The 25679-nt window shown below is 45.3% G+C and overlaps 1 protein-coding gene and 1 long non-coding RNA gene across 2 annotated transcripts in view; both read right to left on the minus strand.

Annotated features, from left to right (window-relative positions):
• LOC138498534 (zinc finger protein 268-like) overlaps positions 1 to 2619 on the minus strand; it is an 87449-nt gene extending 84830 nt beyond the window's left edge. Inside the window, exon 1 of the mRNA XM_069622314.1 lies at positions 1311 to 2619. Coding sequence (XP_069478415.1) covers positions 1311 to 2457 — 1147 coding nt within the window. The 5' untranslated portion in view covers positions 2458 to 2619. The remainder of the gene's footprint in view (positions 1 to 1310) is intronic.
• The window catches only part of LOC138498543 (uncharacterized), a 38447-nt gene continuing 15387 nt past the window's right edge, over positions 2620 to 25679 (minus strand). The window contains exon 3 of the long non-coding RNA XR_011278734.1: positions 2620 to 2877. This is a non-coding gene — a long non-coding RNA (uncharacterized lncRNA). The remainder of the gene's footprint in view (positions 2878 to 25679) is intronic.

A 25679-nucleotide genomic window follows, 5' to 3' on the forward strand; every position in this document is an offset into this window, starting at 1 on the left:
AAATGTAATTCCCAGTAGAGGCATTTCTAATGGATTCGTTCCTGCCACAGTTTACTCATTTATGATATCCATATGCTAGTGCAGCTGTTCTCTAGAAACATTTCTGCCGCCAGGGAGCTCGGCACGGCTCTGTGCCTCTGTGTTTTGCACCAGAAAAGACATTCAGGCCAGTCTAAGTAGTGGAGCCACGATCCCATGACCTCTGTTCCTTTTTCCTCATTCATGACTAAACGTGAGCACAGCAGAGACCAGATATCCAGTTCCATTCATAGGGCCTCATTATACGGAAGGCGGTAATGGTTAACGGCCACCGTTAATGGTAACGGTGACCGTTAACCATTACCGCCTTACTACGAGGTCCCTTAGCGGGTTGGTGCTTTAACGCCTGCTTTTTGCAGGCGTTAAAAACCAACCCGCTAAGGGACCTCAGAGCTAATTACGGCACCGCAAAATTGCGGTGCCGTAATTAGCGCCTTCCCCATTCCCATAGAGCCCTATGGGGCAGAAATGGGAATGGGGAAGGGCAATGGCGGAAGGAGGATTTACCGCCCCTCCAACCTTGGAATGGGGCGGTAAATCCCCTTTCCGCCAAGGCAGTGCCGGTATTTTACCGGCATGAGCCATGGCGCTATTAGCGCCATGGCTCAACGCCTTCCGTGTAATGAGGCCCATAGTCATTAGAATGTATTGGTAAGCACATGAACAATGTTATAAGTTAGAGACACACCCATTTATTTATTTTAGAATCAAGACTATGGGCCTCATTATAACTTTGGCGGTACGGTGTGAACGGTGCATCCATGCTCCCCATCTCCATGCTGCCCAACACTGCCACCCGCGAATGGGCAATTACCGGCCCATTCAACTCGTAATGGGACAGTAATTGCCCATTCTCTGGTGGCTGTAGCCATGCATGCCATACAGGGACAGCTACCGCCAACCTTGTAATGAGGCCCTATTCTACTACACAGCAGAGTTACCAAGCGTTTGCATGAAAGAGAAAAGTTGAAGAGGGGCCATTAAGAATCATTGCAAAAAGGCAGTATACAAATTTGACCATTTTTGATTCAGTGCTGGTAAACAAGATGTACCTTATGACTAAACCAGTTCCCACACTCAACGCAGTTAGGCATTTTTTTTACCTGCATGTGTTCTCTGGTGGCTAATAAGATGTCCCTGCCAAGCAAACCTTTTACCACATTCAATGCACTCATAAGGTTTCACACCTGTGTGTGTTCTCTGGTGCTTACTAAGAACTCCCTTTGCAGAAAAGCCATTCCCACATTCAGTGCATTAATAAGGTTTCTCGCCTGAATGTGTTCTCTGGTGCTTACCAATAACTCCCTTTGTAGCAAACCCTTTCCCACATTCAGAGCACACATAAGGTTTCTCACCTGTATGTGTTCTCTGGTGGATATGAAGCGCTTGCTTTGTAGCAAACCCTTTCCCACATTCAGTGCACTCATAAGGTCTCACACCTGTATGTGTTCTCTGGTGCCTAATAAGGTGTCCTTTCCGAGCAAACCGTTTTCCACATTCAATGCACTTATAAGGCTTCTCACCTGTATGCGTTCTCTGGTGGACGGTAAGCTCTTGCTTTGTAGCAAACCCTTTCCCACATTCAGTGCACTCATAAGGTTTCTCACCTGTATGTGTTCTCTGGTGGATAGTAAGCTCTTGCTTTGTAGCAAACCCTTTCCCACATTCAGTGCACTCAAAAGGTTTCACACCTGTATGTGTTCTCTGGTGCCTAATAAGGTGTCCTTTCCGAGCAAACCGTTTTCCACATTCAATGCACTTATAAGGCTTCTCACCTGTATGCGTTCTCTGGTGGTCAGTAAGAACTTCCTTTCTAGCAAACCCTTTCCCACATTCAATGCACTCATAAGGTTTCTCACCTGTATGTGTTTTCTGGTGGATAGCAAGATTTCCCTTCCAAGCAAACCCTTTCCCACATTCAGTGCACTCATAAGGTTTCTCACCTGTATGTGTTATCTGGTGATTAATAAGATGTTCTTTTTGAGCAAACCCTTTTCCACATTCAATGCACTCATAAGGTTTCTCACCTGTATGTGTTCTCTGGTGGATAGTAAGATTTCCCTTTGTAGTAAACCCTTTTCCACATTCAATGCACTCATAAGGCCTCTCACCTGTATGCATTCTCTGGTGGATAGTAAGCGTTCCCTTTGTAGTAAACCCTTTCCCACATTCAGTGCACCCATAAGGCTTCCCCCCTGTATGTGTTCTCTGGTGGCTACTAAGAGCTCCCTTCTGAACAAACCCTTTCCCACATTCAATGCACTCATAAGGTTTCTCACCTTTATTCATTTGCTGGTGGCCGATAATGACGTCCATTTGCATGCTACAGTTATCAAATTCAGTGCACTGATGAGGTTTTTCACCTATGTCCTCATGTGGGCAGTAAGTATGCTCTTGAGATGGCAATTGTTCCCACATTTTGTGCACATGTAACGTGTCTTGCCAGTTTATTTTGTCAGGTGCCTTCTCTTAAGAGGAGCCTTTTCAATTAACCTTTTCCAAATTCAGAGAACACATGAGAAATCCTTTTCTTACTGCACATAACACATTGTAATTTTCATGATAGATATCCCTCCCCCCCCCCCCCCCCCCCCCAGGATTTACAGAATGAACACGCTTGGTTACTGGATGTTACCACGAAGTGGTTGCATGGATGGAAGCCATCATGTATCAACAGACTTAGCAGCCCAGTTCCTAAATACTCTGAAAAGGTAACTGGACCCCAAATTTGCGCACTTCTAAGATGCTTGGAAATTGCATATTCCAACAATGAGGCTTTTCACCGCAATAGTCCACAGAATCGAACAATCACTGTTTTTGCATTTCTGGGGCAGTCACCTATTAACATAAAAGGAGAAGCACATTATTAGTTTCAATACGTTCACAATCGCAGGCAGCATATTTAATAAGACTCTACTCAGTAGTAGTGATGTTAACTCCTCACGTAGTAACTTATTGGACTTTGAAGTGCAAGGCACCCTAATAGGTGGCAGAGAAGTGGTGCTCCAATGGGAACATTTAGTGGAACAGAGGTAACATGCAGCAGGAATAATACGAAACATTTTTATTTAGAAATGTTTTGCATCCAAAACACTAGGGAAAAACACAGGCTTGGTGAACAAACATTGTAAATGCATATTTTATATATTTATTCAGAAATGACTAACTTAGCACATGGAAGCTCCCAATTTCCATACACAAATCATAAAAAGCAGGCAGTTGCCACCAATTGGACGCCTGCTTGACCAGTCCATTACGTAATCACTGATGACTTGTGTATTGGCCCAAACATGAATAATATAACCCAACAAACAGCACTATCGAGGAAACAAGGACAGAATTGTGATTTAAAAAAGGAAAGCGCCAATCTCTTCCCATGGTGAGAATGGCACAGGCCATGCTGCCACTACATTCAAAACATTGACTTTAAACCTAGATAAACTGGAGATAAGGGATGGATTTGGAGTTTGTGTCAGAGACCAAAAGAATAAAAAGTGTATGAAAGATTGTGAACTCCACAATATCACCCCATTTGCCTTCCTAATTTTATATAAATGCCCCCTTGCCAAGTACTAAATTTAACTGGCCACAGGGATCCCACGTCCATTTCCCTGTTCAAAATAACACAGTGTCGTTTTCAGGAGGTAGTACGCACTCTGTTTTACTGTTAAGGAGTGGGTGTAAATAGGTCTGTTACTTACCAGGCTCCCCTAACCTGACCCAGACCCCTTTTTGTAGATTCTGATCCTTGCATATTAGGTTCAATTTCATCGTGCCCTTGTATCCTCTGTGCTGTGACCAAAAACTGCTTTCATCACATCCCTGGTAACTAATGGGGATGTTGCCCCATCACCATTGATATCCACAAATGGATGCCACCATTTAGGGATTACACACATTATTCCTGTTGATCTACTGTGGAAATTCTACTCAACCTACTCCAGGGGAATCCACTGAACATAATCCCACAGATCCATGACCTGAAAGGGACGAGAATTCTAAAGCCGGCATCTCTTGCAACCCATATGGCAGTGACCCTGGAATAAGATGTATGTATGTGTTAATAGTATGCATAGTCACCCCAACTGTCCACCTGTTTCTCTGCCAGACGTACATTTATTGTGGGTCTAGTGTAGGCATTGCGGGTCTAGTGTAGGCATTGCGGGTCTAGTGTAGGCATTGCGGGTCTAGTGTAGGCATTGCGCGTCTGGTGTAGGCATTGCGCGTCTGGTGTAGGCATTGCGCGTCTGGTGTAGGCATTGCGCGTCTGGTGTAGGCATTGCGCGTCTGGTGTAGGTAGCCATCACAACAGTATATGCGAGAACCTTTGAGTGTTCCAGTATGGGGGACAAACACCAGTTTGAGGTGACACGATGAAGTCATTTTTTGGGAGTGCTCTATGCTCGGAGTGGATAATCCTTAGAAGACAAGCTCCCCCTCATCTGTTGTCAGGTGCATCATCTGTGTAGCCACCACCTTAGGCTGTGTGAGCTTAACCACCCTCCAGAAGTAACACCTCTTTTTTAGGCTGTCAAGGCCCACAATATTTAACAATCTTGTCGTAACCATATCCTTGTGTAAGACATACCAATCTTGAGTCCCCTTTAATTCCAATTTCTGCACTCCCCGAATGTTGATCCATGTATCTGGCCACGACATACTATAATAAGTGATTGCAATAAAAAGTAGAATGCCCTGCTGTACCTCAACACCCCCAATCCTAGTCTCTACATGCGTGCTTCTGAACTCGTTTAGTGAAAACTAATTAAAAACTCCACCACTCAGGTTCTTTACTAGGAAGCAGAATGAGCCAGATTCCTGCCCTTGACCCAGTCCCCTCCCGACATAGCAAAGACCATTGATTCATTCATGAGACATATCTTTATCACCTTCCTCTACCACAAATGTGATGCACAGGTTTTCCCAGATCCTTGCATTGTTTCACAAGTTGGTGAACTGCTCTCAGCTGGGCTGTCGGGAACCTACAGCTGAACACTATCACAAGTTGGCAAGGTAATTCTAGCAGGAGTAAAGGCCCTCTGCCTCCCTGCATCATTAATATCGCACCAGCCTGCCGTGATACTGCGAATAATTTTCCCGCCAGTGCTTGGTCTATTAAACCGCACCTTGCTGCTGCCTTCAGCCATGGCCATCTCTCTGTACTCTAGTGCCTGGCTACCACCATCAATGCTTCCTTTTCCCAGGACGTCTGCCCAATGGAGCATCCCACCAGGGTAGGGGCAATCCTGCAGGAAGCATGAGCAACGGGTTGGTGGGAGATCTCTGGGAAGCCTAGATATGGATTGCTCATTCGTTCTCTCCTCGGCCTCACAGGTGTTGTATTGTGCTGTTGCCTTCCACAGCCCCTCTACTCTGCATGCATGAGGAACGAGGCATACTCCTCTCCAGACCAGATGATCCATGTCCACTTGCCTTTCTGACATTCCCCTGCTGGGTAGTGTTGGAAGGTTTGGGAGTCTGTGTAGGCTCACATGAGATGCCATTTTGGCAAGCATATAGTCTAAGGCGGTGTATATTCAAAGCTATCATAGTATACAATAAGTGGCAAGCACCAACGTTACTTGAGAAACTAAGAACCAAACTGGGGTGACATCTGTGAAGCAAATCACATTAATGTTGGTCTCAAATTAATGTATTCTATGCAAATGGACTCCACAAATTTGTTATACGCAAAGCTTTCTCCGTTGGCTAATTGTTAGCTAAGCCCAAATTGTCTGGTTATTACTTACAATCTATTACCGTTGTGTGTTTACGTTAGAAGTACGCAAGATAATTAATACATATATTTCCTATAACCTAAAAACCCACATTACCTCAGTGTTTTGTTAAAATCATCCATTTTAATTGATATGCACTAGAAAAGGTAAACTCAGAACAAAGATCGAAGTACCTCGAAGCCACAGGTCCACCAACCACTTGTAAAACACAAAGTCAAGACACCTGCATTTTTACTGAATGATTCAATGATCTTTCTTTAATAGAGAGGGCCCGAAAGCCTTCATTAATCCATCACTCTGGGATGAGCTAGATCAACCCTAACTTTCTCAAAAACACACAAACTTAAGGCTAATCAAATAATGCCTAATATGTCAGCAAACCTCCATTACAAAATTACATATTTTATTTTACAACAAAACGATGTAAACAAAAAATCTCAACAATTCATATCATTCAAATACCACGGGAACCCATGTGTGCATCATCGCACCAACTGTTTAGCATAAACAGTTGGCAATCTCTTGGCACGATTAAATCCGCGCCTCCCTGAAATCTCTTCTCCATCCTCCGCCCTGACCTCCTTCACTTCTCTTACTTCCCTATTCTCCCTCCTGCCCACCTTTCCCACCCTCTCCTTTCCCTCTTATGCCTCCTCCTATCCCCTTGAAACTTCATCTATATTCCCCATCTTGACTCCCTCTTCTCTTCCCTTACTCCTCACCCCTCCCTTCACCTTTCTACTACCCAGGTAAATTGTTCTACATATTGCTTCATTGGTTTGTTTCACGTTTGTAAATATGCTTCTATTTCATTATTGTTTGTAATCATGCTGTAATAATGTAAAGCGCTTTGGATTAAAGCGCTATATAAACCTTATAAATACAAATAATAGACTTCACTGCAAATCAATGGACACATTTGAAGACACTAATGAGATTGTTATATTTAATGTAACATTTATATCTAATCGGTTGTCTGTCGACACGCTGTGTTTCTGTCCCCTTCGAGCTTAGTGTCTTATGGCTACAGCTAGTAGGGGACCTTTATCAGGACAAAAACAAGCATTGGCAAAACCATTTGTTTTGGCTTTTGCATGGACAAGGGCTCAAGAGTTACCAGGCCCTAGTACCTGGCAATAAGATGATAACAGCTAGACAATGGTGCGAGTACCTGGCCATATGATGTCAGTGTGTGCCAAGTGTCTATACACAAGCCAAAAGTGTTGGCTTTGCCAGTGATTTTTTTAATAAAACTTCTATGCAAGGAACAGATGTGAGGAGACGTACTGCTTATAATTCGAGCAGCTGAAGGCACAATCAGTGACTGTATCTTTATTACACCAAAGGTTCCTTTACAGCTGCAATTGAGCCATTCTCAGATAAAAATAATACTGGCAGGCCCTATATACACAGCATAACGTTTGATTTTGCTGCTAGACAGAGCTAATTCAAATAGGTTTCAGAAGGATATGTTTTGGGTGGGGATGGGTAGGTAGTGAGTGGGAATGGCCATAGAGATTGGCCTGGCAATAGGCAGCCAATTGAGTCAGTAAAATGCCAAACACAGACAAGCTCTGTGTCCTTCACTCCTATCTGATCTCCCTCTTATCGATATTCTAAGGCAAAACATTTGGCTTCTAGCACCAGCTAATACCCAAAACTAAGAAGGGGTGTACAGATAACATGCAATCATCTGGTCACCCTCCTTTAGTAATAAAAGGGAAATAAGATGGTTGGTTTTCACAAAATGATTGTTCAATTTAGGTAAAGAAAGATACATTATTTTTCTTAGACGAGAGAGCTAGTCAATAATTAAAGTGGTATCCATAGTTTGCTAATGAGGTGCTAAACCTTTAAGGTTTTGTTCAGTTGTACAACTATTGAATAGTCAAAGATGATCGTTGCATGAGACGCGACGGAGGGCGTGCTATAAAAGGGCAGGGTGACATTCTTGGTGTTCCAACCGCATCGGGAGAAGTACAGAAAAGCCAACTGCTTTTGGGTAGTACAATTCTTTTTACAGGTATTGGTATCAAATGGAAAGTTAAAGACAACAGGCGGTCAAGTCAAATGGAAGGCACTCAAATCATTATCAGGTATTGCTATTATGTGCCAGGTACTTGCACAATATGGCACGAGTTGTCCTTGCTGGAGCCTTGACACTCCTTCCCACGTTTGGACGCCTCTCACCCTTAACTAGTCATGGTCGGCATTGCTGAGAGGCGGGTGACGATTTGAGAAAGGGGATGGCCTTGAGGGGTCAGGAATAAACCATTTTTTCTTGCGCGAACCCAAGCACTTCCACTGGCTCCCAGTTGCTGCAAGGATTACATTCAAGACCCTCTGCATGTTCTACAAGGCTTTCTGGGGCCTGTGACCCCACCACATCCAACTCACTCTCCCAAAATATCGACATGCTAGAGCCCTTTGGTCACTGTGCTCCAACTCTCCGCAGAACAGATGTTTCTTCACGCAGAGAGTAAGGGGAAAGAGCTCTCCTCCACAGCACAGGTGGCTTACGCTGGAATGGCCTTGTGAGCCGGATCGCCTTAAGTTCCGGAAGCTTCTCAAGACCCTCCTTTTCTTCTTCCCTCCCTCTCCTACTCACCTACGACAGTGACTCAAGACCTTCCCTTTTCTATTTTCCTTCCCTCTCCCCTGCCAATTTTACACCTCTGCCCTAGTTCTTCAGAGTCTTACAGGGCACCAGCCCCCTTGTCCAGTCCACCCATGCCCTTGTTCTCCCCGGACCCACCACGCCCTCCCTCTCTGGTCCCCCCCCGCCGGCACATGACTGGATGGCCATTCCTTCCCTCTCCATTGCACTTAGCTTTGTTCCCCTTCTCTTCCCCGGCCCTGTCCTCGTCACAGGCCCAACTGCCCTGTTCCAGCACTTTGCCCCTCCTCCTGCACTTCTGGTTACTGCACTTGCATGATCTCAATGTCACATGGCCTAGTAAGATCACTTTTCCACCCCACCCCCTAACCTTGTTGCACCTCGAAACACTTGTGGATAGGCACATTACAAATAAACAATATCGAGAACTGCCGATTTGCTACTGCTATACTTACAGTTACATGAAACTACGTAGGGAAATATGGTTCCCCGACATCAACAGAACAGCCAGGTCTGTGGCTCAGTGGACTAATGCATCCACTAAAGGGGCCTTTGTTTGACCTCATGGTCACAGGTTCAAATCCTGGCAGGTTCCCTCAGCCCTTCTTCCTTCCGAGATTGATAGGAGTACCATTAAGTTGGGTAACAATAAACAACTGCTATTAGCGCCAAGAGGCCCCTACGGGGGTGAACGTGAGCTTTATAAATACACTAGTTATGTTACAGAGTTACTAGCGCTATACTTAAGGTTAATTGGCGCGACATAGTGAAATATGGTAACCAGCATAACCATAACTACCGAGTTGTGAGGTGGGTCGGAAGAAGGAGTCGGACACACGGAGGACATTAATAAAATTATAAATAAAAGGCCCATCTTTCCCTATTGGTAGAGGGAATACTCTACCCATCTAAAGGAACGTGCTAGTCAGTTGTCAGGAAGTCCAAAGTAAACGTGTCCTCCTTCCAAACTAACCATCTGAAACTACCACTATAGCCAATGAATTTAAATAGGCCAGGAGAGTTTCTTATATTTGCCTGGTCTTCTCTTCAGATGGTCTCTTTATAACTTTTCTCTGTGGTACAGATATTTCTTGACATAGTCTCCTTGAATCGTCTCCGAGATCAGTTTGTGCTTTCTGTGGTCCTATATTTAGAATGTTTTCTCTGGCAGTGGTTCCTCACATTGTCGTCCCTTGTAGACACTTCCCAGTCTCTAATTTCAGGCTTTCGCGAGTTGGGGTATCTTGACCTCTTATCAGGCTTTCCTAGTTATGAATTGACGGTCTAAAACTCCCTCCTCTTTTATCCTGTTCATACAGTGTCTTCCCTACCTCCTAGGGGGACTTGTTTCCACTCTCTGTGTGTCCCGCCAACTGGTTTGGGTAATGCCCTTTTATATATTCTTTTCACTGCTCTTGTTAACTAGCTTCTTTTTACTATTTTGTCCTCAGGACTGGGACAGGATTCTCATCTGATAATAACCCTCTTTCCTAACTGCAAAGTATAAATTAGTTTTACATAATTGATTAGCAGAGCAGCCTTTTCTAATATGATAAGTCATTTATAACGCACCTGTACACAAGTGTTTCTAGGCATGAAAAGCCAAGGAAGGGAGGACAAAACAACAATCTTACTAGGACTAGTGTCATTCAGAATGTGCAAGTGCAGAGGGAAGGGAGCGGGACAAGGGCCAAAGGGGGAACAGGGGGGCAAGAGGGAAGGAGAGTGCAAGTAACTAGTAAATGCTGCTAGGAAGTGGCTCATATGTGCAGGTGGTCAAGAGACTGTAGGGTTGCAGATACAGTCCCTTAAGTAGCTGGATAGCCCGGAGGCAGTGCAGGGGCAACTGATCATGCAGGAACCACTGATCATGCAGGAGCGTGAACCCGTAATATCAGTGGGTGGCCAGGAAGCCAGTAAGCCCAGCAGTCGGGACATCAGCAAAGGTGAGGTAGAGAGAAAGAGGAAGTGTAATATCCCCTGGTCTGACAATCCCCTCCTATTCGTGGGTGAATGTTGTTAATCAGTCCTAGGAACCGCCACTTAGCGGGACACAATCCAGGAACTGAAAGTGACCACTGCATCCACGACACCTGGACCCTCTGCAACCGAATTAAGGGATCCCAGTGAATGTAGGAACCCTAGTGGTAGTTCTTAGCTTAATTGAAATAAGGGGGACAAGCTTGCATAGGAATTATAGGGATTAAGGGGTGGAAGGTAGTCGCCCTACCTCTTCCTTGCTCTATCATGATTGGTGTAGTTCTAGCCAAGGCCCCAGATGCTTTTTTTTAAGGATTAAGGTGACTGATTTTAATGGAAAATATAAGCAGTAGAACATTTACTTACATTGTAAAGAGCATAGCCCCCCTGGACATCCTTTAGGCCCCACCAAAGGGGAGGGGGGCAACTTGTAGGTGGGGGGGCCAGAAACAATATGTTTACTTAAAGCAGGGGTGGGGGGACTAAGTATGAAAAGGTTTGGAGACCACTGCACTAGTGTGATCAGATTGGGAAAGGACGCCTAATCTCCCACACTTCACTGGAACAATATACTCATCTGTTGGCTTTAAAGACTCTTGACTCACTACAAAACATATTCTTCAAATTAAAGGCCACTGGGTCTACGTACCTTAACAGGGAAAGACTCGAGCTAGAGGGCTTAAAGGCCACTGGGTCTACGTACCTTAACAGGGAAAGGCTCCACGCTAGAGGGCTTAAAGGCCACTGGGTCTACGTACCTTAACAGGGAAAGACTCGAGCTAGAGGGCTTAAAGGCCACTGGGTCTACGTACCTTAACAGGGAAAGGCTCCACGCTAGAGGGCTTAAAGGCCACTGGGTCTACGTACCTTAACAGGGAAAGGCTCCACGCTAGAGGGCTTAAAGGCCACTGGGTCTACGTACCTTAACAGGAAAGGCTCCATGCTAGAGGGCTTAAAGGCCACTGGGTCTACGTAACTTAACAGGGAAAGGCTCCACGCTAGAGGGCTTATGTGTATGATTGGAGGGTTTATCATGATGAATGGCTGAGCCCAGAGTCTGCTGAATAAAAGCAAGTATAGGAGATTGATTAAATCATCACCATTAAAGCTTTATTTTGACATACAATGTCATTAAAGCACATACAATACAAATTGTAAAAAGAATAAAATAAAAATACAATGAATCTCAACATTCATAAATATTACACCCTATTGCACAGCATTGGTTTATTTTTTATTTATTGAGAATTTGTTAGGAGCTTGTACAAGAAGTAAATTGTGTTTCAAAGCGCCCACAGGGAAACAGGGAGGGAACATGGGAGAGAAAACAATACACTGGAGGATAAAGACAAACCTACTAGGCCTTGTGAGCATTCAGAGCATGCAAGTGCAGAGAGGAGAGTGGTAGAGTGGGGTGGGGGGGTAAGTGCTGAAGTGCTTGTGAGTGAGCAGCAGGTGTAAAAGTGCAGGCATACAGTGGCGAAGGCTGTCAAGGTCAAGGCAAGTGCAGCGCGCAGGCAGTGTGGGAGGCGATTAGGTGTGGAAGGCCAGGGCCCCGAACACCAATCACAGCGACTGAGATTCGTAGAGGAGGGAAGAAGGGATGGACGAGGTGAAAAGGAAAGTCTTGAGGAGCTTCCGGAATTTGAGGAGATCTGGCTCAAGAAGAAGGGGGAGGCTATTAAATAAGAGGGAGCCAACTGAGGAAAGAGATTTGCCTCCGGCCCTCTGTTTAGCAAAACGATGACACGCAGATACTTGGTACCAGTGGAATGCAGAGGTCTAGAGGGTGAGTATTTAGTAAGAGCAAGTTGTAGATAGCGTGGCCCCAGACATCCGTATTGGATGATACAAAGGGATTTGGACTTGATCTTTGCAGCAACCCATAGCCAGTGAAGAGTTTTTAGGGAAGGAGAGATGCGGTCCCTGGGCTTGAGGCCAAGGATACATCTTGCTGCCCTATTCTGGATTAGCTGCAGGGGTCATAGAGTGGATGAGGGTAGATTCAAGAGAAGGCTGTTGCAGTAGTCTAGCCTAGAGAGAACTAGAGCTTTGGTAACAGTGAGCTTTTGTGGGAAAGAAAGAAATGGGAGAATTCCTTTGAGAAGGAAGAGTTGAAAGTTGAACTTCTTGGCAATGTCCTGAATTTGCGGGAGGAAGGAAAGAGGAGTTAAAGATAACTCCAAGGTTTCCGGCTTCAGATGAAGAAGCATTGAGGCAGAGATTGTTGGAAGTGCACCAGGACTGGGTGGCAGATAGGCAGTCTGCAAGAGGGTCAGCAGGAAGTTGGAAAATAAATTGTGTCTCATCTGTGCAATACTGGAATCTGGGGGAGAAGGAGTAAATGAGGAGTGCCAGCTGAGAAAGTTAAATGTTAAAAAGCCAAGGGGAAGAGATTGGAGCCCTGGGGGACACCACAGGTGGAGAAAGATAGGTGAAGAGAAGGTGCTCAGATTAACTTGGACGAACAATCAGTTAGGAAGGAGGTCAGCCAGTCCAGTGCCTGCGCCAAGATATGAAGGGTTTCATGGAGCAGTTTTATGAGGATGGAGTGGTTGACCGTGTCAAAGGCAGAGGAGAGAGTGTCCAGAGATAGGAGCAGCTCTTCACAGGTGTTAAGAAGAGCAGTTTCCGCACCTCTGGATGCTCGGAATCCAGATTGCTGGTTGTGGAGACCACCTACAAGTTCAGTATGTGAGGTAAATTAGGGGAAGGCCAGCTTCTCAAGGAGTTTCCCATGGAAGGGGTGACAGAAATGGGTGGTAGTTGGCTGGATAGGTAGGGATCTGCTGAAGTTTCTTTTCAGGAGGGGGTGCACAAGGGAGGAGGGGAAATTACCAGTAGCAACAGTGAGAGAGGCTGGAGGAGAGGGTAGCACGGGTGCTCAGGATGTCCAGACTTTTAGTGGTGAAGTGTGTGACCAGTGCATTGCAGAGGGCCTTGGGACGAAAGAGAGAAGGAGGAGACTGCAGAAGGCTTGGCTAGTTCCCTGCAGATTTTAAAGAGTTCAGCCGTGTTGTTGGATGCACCAGATACCCATGCCTGGATGTGGGCCCTTTTCTTGGCACGGGTAGTCTTTATCGTCTTTGGAGCCGGCGGCAGGACAGTTTGTCAGAGGGTGAACCCGAGGTTTGCCACTTCAATTCCTCAGCTCTGCACTTGCATTTCAGGGCTCCACGTTCAGAGCCATACCGGGTGTTGCGCCTGGGAAGCAGGTTTCAGGCGGATCCTCATAATCGGGGCAAGAATGTCGAGGGTGTTAGTAATGGCCAGATGGAGGATGCTGAGAGCAGAGTCAGAGGTAGAGGCTGGGATGGGGAGAGAGGGGGATGAAGCTACAAATACGTCTCACAGAGAGAGGGTTCCCAAGAAAATCGATACTAATGGCTAAAAAGAGAGCAGCAAACACAGGCCGCACCATCTGTCTTACCCCCAACGTTAAGAATCCCATCGACAGCCCAGTCTGTGTCGCCACCTTCAATCCCATCAGTAATCTCACCAAAGCCTCCATCAATAAACATTGGTATCTCATCAAAAATGAGGGGACCCTGGCAAAAAAAACCTCTTTTTGCGTTAAAAAATAACAAAAACCTACGAGACACACTGGTACACACCTTCTTCGAACCGGAAAAAGAAATGCAAACATTATGGGAATTACCACCTGTGGTTGGACACTTCATCTGCGGTCGATGTGTGGCCTGTAGATACACAAAATCCAGCAAAACATTCACCTATAAGGATTTTCAATCACACCAACTGCGAAAGCAAATTCGTCATCTATGTCATTAGTTGTCCGTGTGACCTAATCTACATCGGCAAAACAATCAGGCCCATCAAACAACGGATTAATGAACACAGGTCATGCATCAAAAATGCGGTGGCTGATAAACCACTTGTGGAACAATTCACCAAGAAAGGACACACCAATTAGCAATTTACATGGGTAATTGTACAGCAACTGACCCCACAAAAACGAGGTGGAGATATCAATCTATCCCTAACACAATTGAAACAAAAATGGGTACATAGATTAGGCACTGAAAAATGGACTGAATATCACAGTCGAATGGAAGCACTTTTGGAATTAACCCACCACACCTGGCACATGATGTTTGCCAGATACCATACCACACGGGCATTTCTCACCTTTACTAATGCCCCACCATCATTTTATATTAGCAAGTACACAGCAGCATAGACTTTTGTAGGTTCAGTCATAGGTCATGACCGTGCCCAAACATATTCCACCTATGTAGCCCATAGTCTATTCTACTGAAAACCTGGAACACATCATTCTTTGATGTACACAAATCAGTACCATGCCATGTATATACCTGTATGAAATTATGCAAATGTACTGTTTTTGTTTGTAAAAATGCATCTGGTTCTCGAGATCTGCGACATAGACCACGCAATTACGATTCACAGAACAAATGTTGCTTGGGTCTTATTTTGTTGGATTTATTGCACATGGATTTGATCATTGATACCGCACAATTAATTTAGTTGTGTACAGACACACCTCTTTGATGAAACATCTATCTAGTACCTAATCGAAAACCAGACATCCATTGCACCTGCATGAAATTATGAAACAGTACTATATTGTATTCCACAAACAATAGCATCCAACACAATGTCTGAAAAAGTTCTCTCTGTAAAACGCATCTGGCGCCTTACACATTCGACTTAGACTACGTCATTACTTCTCATGGATGAAATGTTGCTTGGGTCTAATTCCGTTGGATGTTATGCACATGGATATGATCATTGCTGTTACATCTTTAACTCAGTTGTGCAACATAATAGATATATTTTCCGCAGTTGCATTCATTACATCATCAAACTGTCCTTACCAGTCATTAATTGTATCTTGCAAATCATGCCACCTTTTCCAGTACCGAGAGTTATACACATAGCCTTGCATAGAAACAGGGCTCACGTGTGGGCAGTTTCATCGGCTGCCTCCCAGCGGCTCTATTAACAGACTTTTTGCACAAATCCTGACATGGACGCTTGCTTGTGCAAGACTACAATTCCCATCATGCTTCAGGCATTAGGCGCCGTTTTTTGTGCACCTTGCTCGTATCAAACCGACCACATTTTCCAACATAATTAAGTCGGGATAATCCCCATCTTTAAGTCCATTCATTATTGGTCAAGCTGCATGTACCTTTAGCCAATCAGACTCACTTTCACTTGAGCTGTGTGCCACGTCACACGCACACCCCTGTCCCCATTGGTCCATCTGGCGCCCCACTATTGGCGGCATCGGCCTAGGGGTGGGGCATACCATACAGCATCGGGACTTATCTCCAGGGCAACTCTCAGTACACACTGCCGCATACTCAGTGAGAGTCAGACGCTCGCGGATCCTACAAGTAAGTTTAATCATAGAGGTCCCTTCACACCCCGATTACCCCACGGGTACGGACACGGATTTATGCACGATCCATCTGCCGCACGCACTCCATTGAGCATGTCCTCCAAAGCCATGCACGTTCAATCTCGTAGGTATCACCTAGTGAGTTTCAGACGCTTGAAAAGTCATTTTTAACGTCCACGTCCCCACTACATCACGGGCACAGACATGAACGCATGCACTGTCCATATACGGTGCGCACAAATAACCCGGTACAGTGCCCCGATCCCACTGCCTGATGGGTCAACCAGTCCTACATGATAACTACACACAGTTTATTCCATGCAGCATGCCTCCCGGCACCTTGTATTTCACTGTCATCACGCATGCTCCAACATTCAGCATCACCCTTGTTTTGACATCTTTCATTTATTTTAAATTGACGGAATACATGTTATTTTTCCGTCCTTTCTCTCCCAGACCTGGGGATTCTGCTTGCCACTCACAGGCGCTGCCACATCCTGGCCAACTTATTGTGCCCAGTGTTGTGAAGCAGCACACAGACACTGGTAAATTGATTTCATATTTATTTAAGATAAATGAAAGCAAGAAAGACCCCCGAACATACGAGATCCTTCCCCATCAAAACCTCCATCAACTGACAACTTTAGAACGTAAATAACACATGCAAGTGAACGTTCCAATGACATCATGGAGGCACCCTGCTCTGCCTATGTCATCAACACTAGCTCTCTCTGCTCCCAAAGAGAAACATCATCACAACACATCTCCCTTCATTTCATTTTTTTTTTTTTTTAGAATTCTTTAACTCACTCAAACAACTACATTAAACATTTCTTTTCCCAAGTGTCTGTTATACAAAAGCGTTCTTCTTTCACACATGACCCCTCTTCACGGTAGCTATCCTACTCTTGTTCCACACCTGCCCACCGGTCACACGTACTGCACCCTTCATGACTGCCACCACTCTGACCGGGTCCGAATAAAGGGAATCCCCTTTCTTTTTGAGAAACCCTTTCCTTATCCTGACCCATCTCCACATTCCACACGCAATTCTTTCTTTCCTCTTCTTATATTTTCACGCATGACACATTCTGATTTTTTTTTTTACCAGAGACTTCCTCACCTGATCTACCACCAGGTCAGACTCCCTACTCCTACCAAGCCAAGGTGGGCACGTTATAGAAAATGGCTTCCTGCCCCTCATAAGCTCAAACGGGCATAATCCGGTAACAGCATGTGGCGCCATTCTAAGAGCCCACATCCTGTTTTGTATCATGGCTAACTTGTCCAAACCACATTCTTCTCCCATCCTCACACTCTCCATTACACATCTATTCATCCTCTCAACAACACCATTTGATTCAGGATGATATAACGAAGTTCTCTTGTTTCCATCTCCACATCTCCTCAAATAGTTGGTGAAACCTTCTCCTATAAATTGGGGACCATTGTCTGTCAAAACAGTTTCTGGTAAACCTTCATTGGCAAAAATTTCTTGTAAAACCCTTATCATGCTCTCTCCCGTGATGTCTCTGACAATTTTAAAGTCTGTCCACCTGGAAAACAAATCCACAACCAACACAACATATTTTCCGCGACCATAGCCTAATTCTACAGGACCCAGAATGTCCATAGCAATATCGCTCCATATCCTGGAGGGTAGACCAACATCCACCAATGGCTGTTTCCTGGCTACAATGCCCTTACCACTCCTGATACAAAACTGACAATTTGCCAGCACTGCCTCTATTTCTTTGTCAAATCCTGGCCACCAATAGTCTTCTCTCAAAACACCCTTTGTCTTAGTAACTCCAATGTGACCGCTGTGTGCTAATTCTATAACCTTCTCCCTCAATCCAATGGGGACAACAGCCCTACCCCACCTGAACAAAATATCCTCATTTACAGATAACTCGTCCTTCACTTCCCAATATGGTTTTGTATCTTCATCCAATGACTGCTTATTTGGCCATGATCCAGACACAACATATGGAATTACTCTGTTGATCACATGGTCTTCTTTCATACCCTCCAACCACTCTGGTTTGGAGACTATGCCATCAGTATTAACAAATACTAATTCTAAATCCTCATTCTTCACATTCTCAGAGTTTGCAACTCTTATCCTGGACAGGCTGTCTGCTAGAATGTTTCCCTTTCCTGGGATGACTTCTATTTTAAAACAGTGCGTCTGCATCCTGGTGACCCAACCTGCCACCCGGCGCGAAACTTTGTCAAGGCCCTTATTCTCAAATATTGCTTTTAGAGGCTTATGATCAGTGCGAATTGCAAATTCCACTCCCCACACAAAACTCTTGAAACGTTCAATAGCCCAGAAACAAGCTAAAGCCTCTTTCTCAATGACCGAATATCTCATCTCTGCTCCTCTGAGACCTCTTGATGCATGAGCTATAATGTTTTCAGAACCATCAACTTGTTTCTGAGACAATACAGCTCCCAAACCACCCTCACTGGCGTCAACAGTAATAATGGTAGACTTCCTAGTGTCAAAACATCCTAACGGACGAGCCATATCTATATCTTCTTTGATGCTATTGAACTCTTTCTCACATCGATTATTCCACACGAAGTCAGCACCCTTTCTCAAAATTTTCCTTAGTTCCTGAACCTTATCAGCATAGTTCGTAACAAATTTCTGGTAGAATTCTGTCATCCCTAGAAATGAACGAAGCTCACTTTTATTTCTAGGCGTTTCTATGTTTCTTATAGAATTCACCATATCTTCTTTGGGTCTTATCCCATCTCCCGACACTTCATGACCCAGATATTCCACTCTCGTCACAGCAAACTTACATTTCTCCCCTTTCACCGTGATACCCATCTCCTCAAACATCTTCAACACCTTGCACAGATTTTTGTCATGTTCTTCTAAAGTCTCTCCACTCACCAATACATCATCCTGAAAACAAAAAACACCCTTCATCCCTCTCAACAAACGATCCATGATCTTCTGGAAAACTGAAGAGGCGGATGCCAATCAAAACGGCATCCTTCTAAATTGGAACACACCTTCATGTGTAATAAATGCAGTGACTTTCCTACAGGCCTCCTCCAACTCCACTTGATGATATGCTGATGCCATATCCAGTTTAGAAAAATACTTTCCCCCGCCCACCCTGGTCAATAACTCTCCCATGTTGGGCAGGGGATGCCTGTCCACCAACACACATTTGTTTAGCTTACGCATATCAATGCACAGCCTCAAATCCCCTGAACTCTTCTTCACTATTACAACTGGGGAAACCCACTCTACTCCCCCAGCTCTCTCAATTACACCTGATGCCAACAACTTTTGTAATTCCCTTTTTACACTGCCTCGTAAAGCAAACGGCACAGGTCTGAGCTTAGCCACTACAGGTACGCTATCCTTCTTCAAAATTATCTGGTGTTGAAACCCTTTTATTCTTCCCAAAGACTCATCAAACACTTTCTTATACTCTGACATATATTTCCCATGACTCACGGGTTCTTCGGAAACTTGTAGGACTTGGTCTGGATGGTTGGGATCAAGTCTTATTCCCAAATTCTTTTGTTCTCTCCATCCTAGTAGAGATTGTCCTTTCTTAGTGATATACACCTTTCCATCACAACATCGACCTTTAAATTCAAACTTACTCCACACGTACCCTAACAACTCAATTCGATCTTGATTGTAACTTCCTGGACTTATGTCCGGTTTCGACAATGCTGATACATTCCCTCTCATCTCTGCTTCAAATACACTTCTAGAAATAAGCGTTATTTTTGACCCGGAGTCGGCCATTAATGACAACTTGAAACCATTAACATTCACAATAGCATATGGACGCTCACAGTCATCCTCTTCATCCCCCTTACCAACAACATTAACTGTATTGACAATAACATTCTGAGAAGGCACAACAACAACATCGTCATCTGACGATTTCCTATCCTCCTCTTCATTCACATAAAATACTTTTCTTTGGTTATCTTGCCCAAATTGAAAATTCTTGCAACAGGACATAAAATGTCCTCTCCTCCTGCACTTAGTGGAAACGGTCCTTCGACCTGGGCAGACTACGAAGGATGCAAAATGGGTTGCACTAGCGCAACGATAACATAGTCTATCATCTTTCCTCTCCTCTCTTTTCTCATCTTTCTGACAAATATTCTGACTCCTTCTTCCCTCCGGAATGTTCCTGCTTGACTGTCTATTTCTTCCTCTTCTTTTGTTCTTTCCTTCCGCTATGTTCATTACCTCTGGTTTTGCTTCCTTAGTATCTTCTCCTTCATTTTTAGATAACTTAGCTACACATGCTAAGCAATGCTCTACTCTCTTAGCCAAATCCAATACTTCATCTAAACTTGGTTCATCTTTTAGCCATAACTCTTCCCGTATTTTGTTAGATCAACAATGTGTCATGAATTGATCTCGAATATGTTCATCAAAGCTATCTTGAAATTTACATGTTAAGGCCAGATGCCGCAAAGCAGTGACGTAATCTTCAACAGACTCCCCCTGTGCTTGAACTCGCATGCGAAAATTGTAACGCTCCAAGATTGTGCTCCTTTTTGAATTAAAATGCTTGTCAAGTTTCAACAATGCACTTTCAAATTCATTCAAATTATCTCCACTACCGTCTCCTTCTGGTTGTGGTAAAGTGTCAAAAATTCTCTGGCCTTCAAAGCCCAAAAAATGCAACAACAAGGCCAGCTTCCTCTCACCAGAATATGACATACCACCAGCCGCCCTCATATAGTGCATAAAACCTTTGCGCCATTGCTGCCAAGCAATCTTTGCCACACACAGTCTCATTTGATTTGCCTAACCATCTGTTATGCACACTACGGTAGTCACTCGTGGAGCAATCCGAAGACACAAACACAGGGGAACGGAGGCGGGCACCCCCCCCCCCCCATTCCACGGGCTGCTCAACGCGTCTGCGGAGCTTCTCTTTCTTTTTCCTTTCCGCTCGACGCCGCAGCTGGGCGGAGCAATCCCCCTCCTTTCCAGGGGATCCAGGAAGAGTGCAACTTCTCTCCACGGCAGCGCACACAGGGAGGAACAGGGGGGGCACCCCCCCACGGCTGCTCAACGCGTCTGCGGAGCTTTGCTTTCCCTTTTTTTTTTCCGCTCGACGCCCCAGCTGGGCGGAACATTCCCCCCCCTTTCCAGGGGATCCAGGAGAAAACTAGTTTCCCTCCACGGCAGCACAGGGAGACACAGGGGCAAGTTCCTCGCGGGCTGCTCAACGCTTCAGCGGAGTGGCCCGGACAACCCGCACAAGTCCTGGGTGGGAAAGATATGTGCCGTGAGGAACGTAGACAGCAGCTACGTGGCCTGGAGAGTCTCTCGATCTGGAAGGATCCACAGCTGCGGTCGTTGCACCGTGCTGGTGTAGGCGATGGATACTTCAACTTCCCGGGGGTCTGGGTCTGCTTTCACTTCACCTGCCTTCACTTTACCTCGTCGCCATTGTTGTGAAGCAGCACACAGACGCTGGTAAGTTGATTTCACATTTATTTAAGATAAATGAAAGCAAGAAAGACCCCCGAACATACGAGATCCTTCCCCATCAAAACCTCCATCAACTGACAACTTTAGAACGTAAATAACACATGCAAGTGAACGTTCCAATGACATCATAGAGGCACCCTGCTCTGCCTGTGTCATCAACACTAGCTCTCTCTGCTCCCAAAGAGAAACATCATCACAACACCCAGGATTTCCAGAGTGATTCTTACACTCTTGTTTCTCTAAAGCAGTGTATTCAGTACACCGCTACACCAGTCTCCACCATGAAACACGGAGGGTCCATTTGTAGAAGCTCTACCGCTGCACCTTTGCTTGACAGTAAGCTCTACATGAATACACAATCTAGTGTATTTGGTCGGCACCAACCAGCCACTAACAAGTATTAAAAAGTATAAATTACACATCACAGAGATCATAACAGCCTTTTCAAATCTTTATTATACTGTGACAGATACCATACGGACAGAGTCACCCTTCACCCCAATCCTGAAGAAGGCCACCACAACAGCTAGCTCCAATCAACCGCTACAGTTGGCCGAAACACTACAGTGTCGATCTGTGACACAACACCTTGTCTCATTTTTCTGTTTGTACATATTGTTGTGTGTTATGTTTTTCAAAACCCATGGACCACTAGTAGTCCTCGGCAGCACTTACTCGTGTTTGTATTGAAATGTCCAATTGTTCGCTAGAGAATGTGCACTAATACGAGGAAAATAACCTCAATATTGAAGAGGTTGGTACTCAGAAGTACCCCCCATTGATAAAGTGCAAAATCTGTCTGTTCACTGTCTTTTTGTGAAAATTAAATAAATTAATCCAAAATCTTGCTGTTTTGATCTCCCACTACTTACACTACTTACTACATCAAGATTTTACAGTGAGGCGAGTGTGGGTATGAGCAAGAGAAATTATTTCTGAAAACCCCTGCAGGTGGTACCATAACACAAACGTCAGGTTACTCTGGCTTTGTCACATCAGTGATTAAGGCCTTAATGGATGAGGTCCATCCCGCACCCCTCCTGCCAGGATGGTCCAATATCAGGATTTTAGATCCCTCACATAGCACGTCATGCAGAGCTCGGCACGTGTCATGACTGAATCATGCTACTGTTTGGAGCAGTATCTGCAGGGTGTGAGCTGCGAGGACTTGATGAAGACCTAGGCCTAGTTGATGGAGCCACATCTTGGAGCTTCCCTCCCAGGTCAATTTGTGGGAGAGTGCTTCAAAGTGGGTCATCGGGAATGCACACTGGCTGCTAGCCAATAGGGGATCCCAACACCTAACAATGCCACTTGGTCCTTTTATCCCACAACTGGTGAAAATAAGTTAATAAATAAGGGAGGCAGATGATTTCAGGAGCCTGCAATACTCGGATCACCCGACTTGCTAACCGTTCATGAAGGGGTGCAAGTGGGCATGTCACTGTCCTTGACTCACCTTCCTTCACAATCACGAGGGCGACCCTTTCAATCACCTCATGTTGTCACTGCTCTAGCGGGTGGGCAGGCAAGGGGAGTGTATGTGTCTGTGATACTTCCGCACTCCATACTATCCTTTCCCTTGACTCTACCGCATGCCCTCAATTCCCCTCCAGAATGCTCACTCATTTATTCTTAGAAACAAAAAAAAACACCCACCAAAGTGCAGATCTGGTGTTCTGTTTCATTTAGTCCCTCCCGATTAAGGCTTTACCATCAATCCCTTGCTCCCCAGGTGATCAGCAAAGAGGACAACCAACACTAGGTGTAGCTACCAATGTGCTTATTTAACTCACTTTTATAACTCCACTCCTCTACCCCCTATAGAAAAGTGCTGAGATCCACCATACAGGTCCAATAGCGAATTACCAATTGAGTTTAATAGGACGGCACAGAGGAAAAGATTAACATAACATACTATGAGCCTCATTACATGGAAGGTGGTAAGGGTTAACGGTCACCGGTAAGGGTTAACGGTCACCGGTAAGGGTACCGGTGACCGTTAACCCTTACCGCCTTACTACGAGGTCCCTTTGCGGGTTGGTACTTTAACGCCTGCTTTTAGCAGGCGTTAAAAAACCAACCTGCAAAGGGACCGGAGTGCTAATTAGCACCTTCTGTTACGCTCACCTGGCTCCCACAGAGGCATCGATCAGAACTGGACTGCTGCGGTCTCCACCAATATGACGCGTAGGGCCGAGATGACGGACTGGACTGGCCCACCTAGCTTCGTTTGCTTGGCTGGTGGGAATATTCTTCTGCAAATGGAGAAAGGGAATTAACCACCCGTGGAATTGAGTGTAAATCCCCCTACCCCAACTGTTCTACCCACAGATCACCTTTGATGTCCCCTCTTATAGTCTCACCTGATGGTTTGAAAAGATTAGCTCTCCATCCTGCATTGAGCGCAGGGGCGCGTTGATAACCAGTTGCTTCACTGGCTTGAAGGAATTGGTGAGTTCCAGAACAATATTGACTCTGAGATTCCCGGCAAAACGCCGTAAGTATAAAGTTCGTAAGAGTTCAAATGCCTGACTTTCACTCTTTTCTGATTCCTTGCAGGTTGCAGCTTGACCCCAATGAAGAGTTCCTTGTGTCAACCGGTAGTATTCTGATAAGGATTTGTATTTTCCAACACAGTTCGATAAAATAAATGTCAATATGTAACCTGTTGCTTTCTCCCTTATTCAGGCGCTGAGAGAAAGTATGAAGTCTCGGGGAATAATACCTTCGGCTGTAAAATCAAGTAAGTCTATTGTGGTGAGGAGGGTTCCCCTTGTTAGTCCCTTTGTTTCAAACTTGCTGTCCTTTTGTTTCCCCTTAGGGGCCGGGGTTCGGCAAGGAGTCAGTGGAAGCTGCGCCGACCCGTGAAGTGGAATAGTACCCTTGGTGGTAAAATCAGGTAAGTCCATGGGGGGTAACTAATATTCCTCTGTGTATTCCCTTGGCTCACCTTGCTGTTCTTGTCTTCTCCCTAGGTGCCGGAGTGTGGCAGGAACATGCAGGAGGATGCAGTGGAATGTGAAGATGCTGCGAAGGCCGGTGAGTTCAGTGCAGTGCTGCAGCAGGCGAGGTGATGCGCATAAATAGCTTCTTTCTTCCTGCTCGAAGGCATGATGGATCGGGAATTCAGGTAAGGATCAAAGGTATTGCTCTTGTTCTAACGTTTTCTCCTTCTTTCTCCCTTTTTCTAGGCGCTCCAAACTCGAGGCGGGCGTGGCAGAAGGCTGGATGCAGACTTGCAGGGAGGCGGGCGTGGCAGAAGGCTGGATGCAGACTTGCAGGCACGGTGAGCATTACGCTGCTGGATGCAGAATAACGCAAAGCGTGTGCTGCTCTTTGGGCGTGGTTTAAATAGCCTCCAAAGTAGTCCCATGTAAGTATTCCTCCCCAGCCCCGCCCGAGTAAAAAAAAAGTAGTCCCTTCCAAGCCTCTTTTGGCTTGGCTTGGAGCTTTTGCAGCATGGTCTGCATCAGGTACGTTATAATCTATGAGCCTGGCGCCAAAGGCACCAGGACTGGACCCAAATAGCCCCTACCAGAGGTTGTTGGGCTTGCTTGGGATAACTTGATGCCTGCTTCCGGGGTTGCTGGACTTGGTCTGGGTCCCCGGGGGTAGGCATCATGACAGCGCTCCCTCCCAAGGCCCCTCCTAAAGCCGTTCTTCCCTGTGGTTTCGGTTTGTCTGGGAAGTTTCGGTGGAATTTTTTCACCAATCAGGGTGCATGAACATGGTCACTAGATTCCCATGACCTTTCCTGTGGTCCGTAACCTTTCCAGTCGATTAAATAAAAGAGTTTTGACTTCATCAGCTTGGAGTCCAGGATGTTCTTAACTTCAAATTCGGGTTCTCCGTCTACAAGGATAGGGTCTGGTGGCTTGGTTAGTCTTGTCCCTGGTTGCACTGGCTTCAAAAGTGACACATGAAAGACGGGGTGAATTCGCATATTAGCAGGTAAGTCCAACTTGACAGCCACCGAGTTGATAATGGCCTTAATAGAGTAAGGTCCCAAATATCTGGGGTTAAAAGTCCGTGTTCCCTTTAGAGGTATATGTTTTGTGGCTAACCATACTTGCTCCCCTATCTGGTATTGTGGAGTATCACTTATATGCCGATCAGCATCTTCCCTGTATTTTTCTTTCACCTGTTTTCAATGTGTAGTTGCGTCCTTAAAGGCTTGTGTAATCGTAGCGTGCAGATGGTCCACTGCGGGCATTTCTAAGTGTTGGGGTGAGTCAAGGTCTGAGGTTTGAGGATGGTGCCCATATAAGGTATAAAAGGGGCTTTGTCCAGTTCCAGAGTGTACTGAATTATTGTATGCATATTCGGCGATCCAAAGAATGTCTTTCCAATTACTCTCAGTCTGATCTAACATACAACGCAGGTATTGTTTGAGTCTGGTTGGTCCTCTCCGTTTGA

This window comes from Ambystoma mexicanum, chromosome 5q, assembly GCF_040938575.1.
Source record: "Ambystoma mexicanum isolate Mex_15411 chromosome 5q, UKY_AmexF1_1, whole genome shotgun sequence".
Classification (NCBI taxonomy): domain Eukaryota; kingdom Metazoa; phylum Chordata; class Amphibia; order Caudata; family Ambystomatidae; genus Ambystoma; species Ambystoma mexicanum.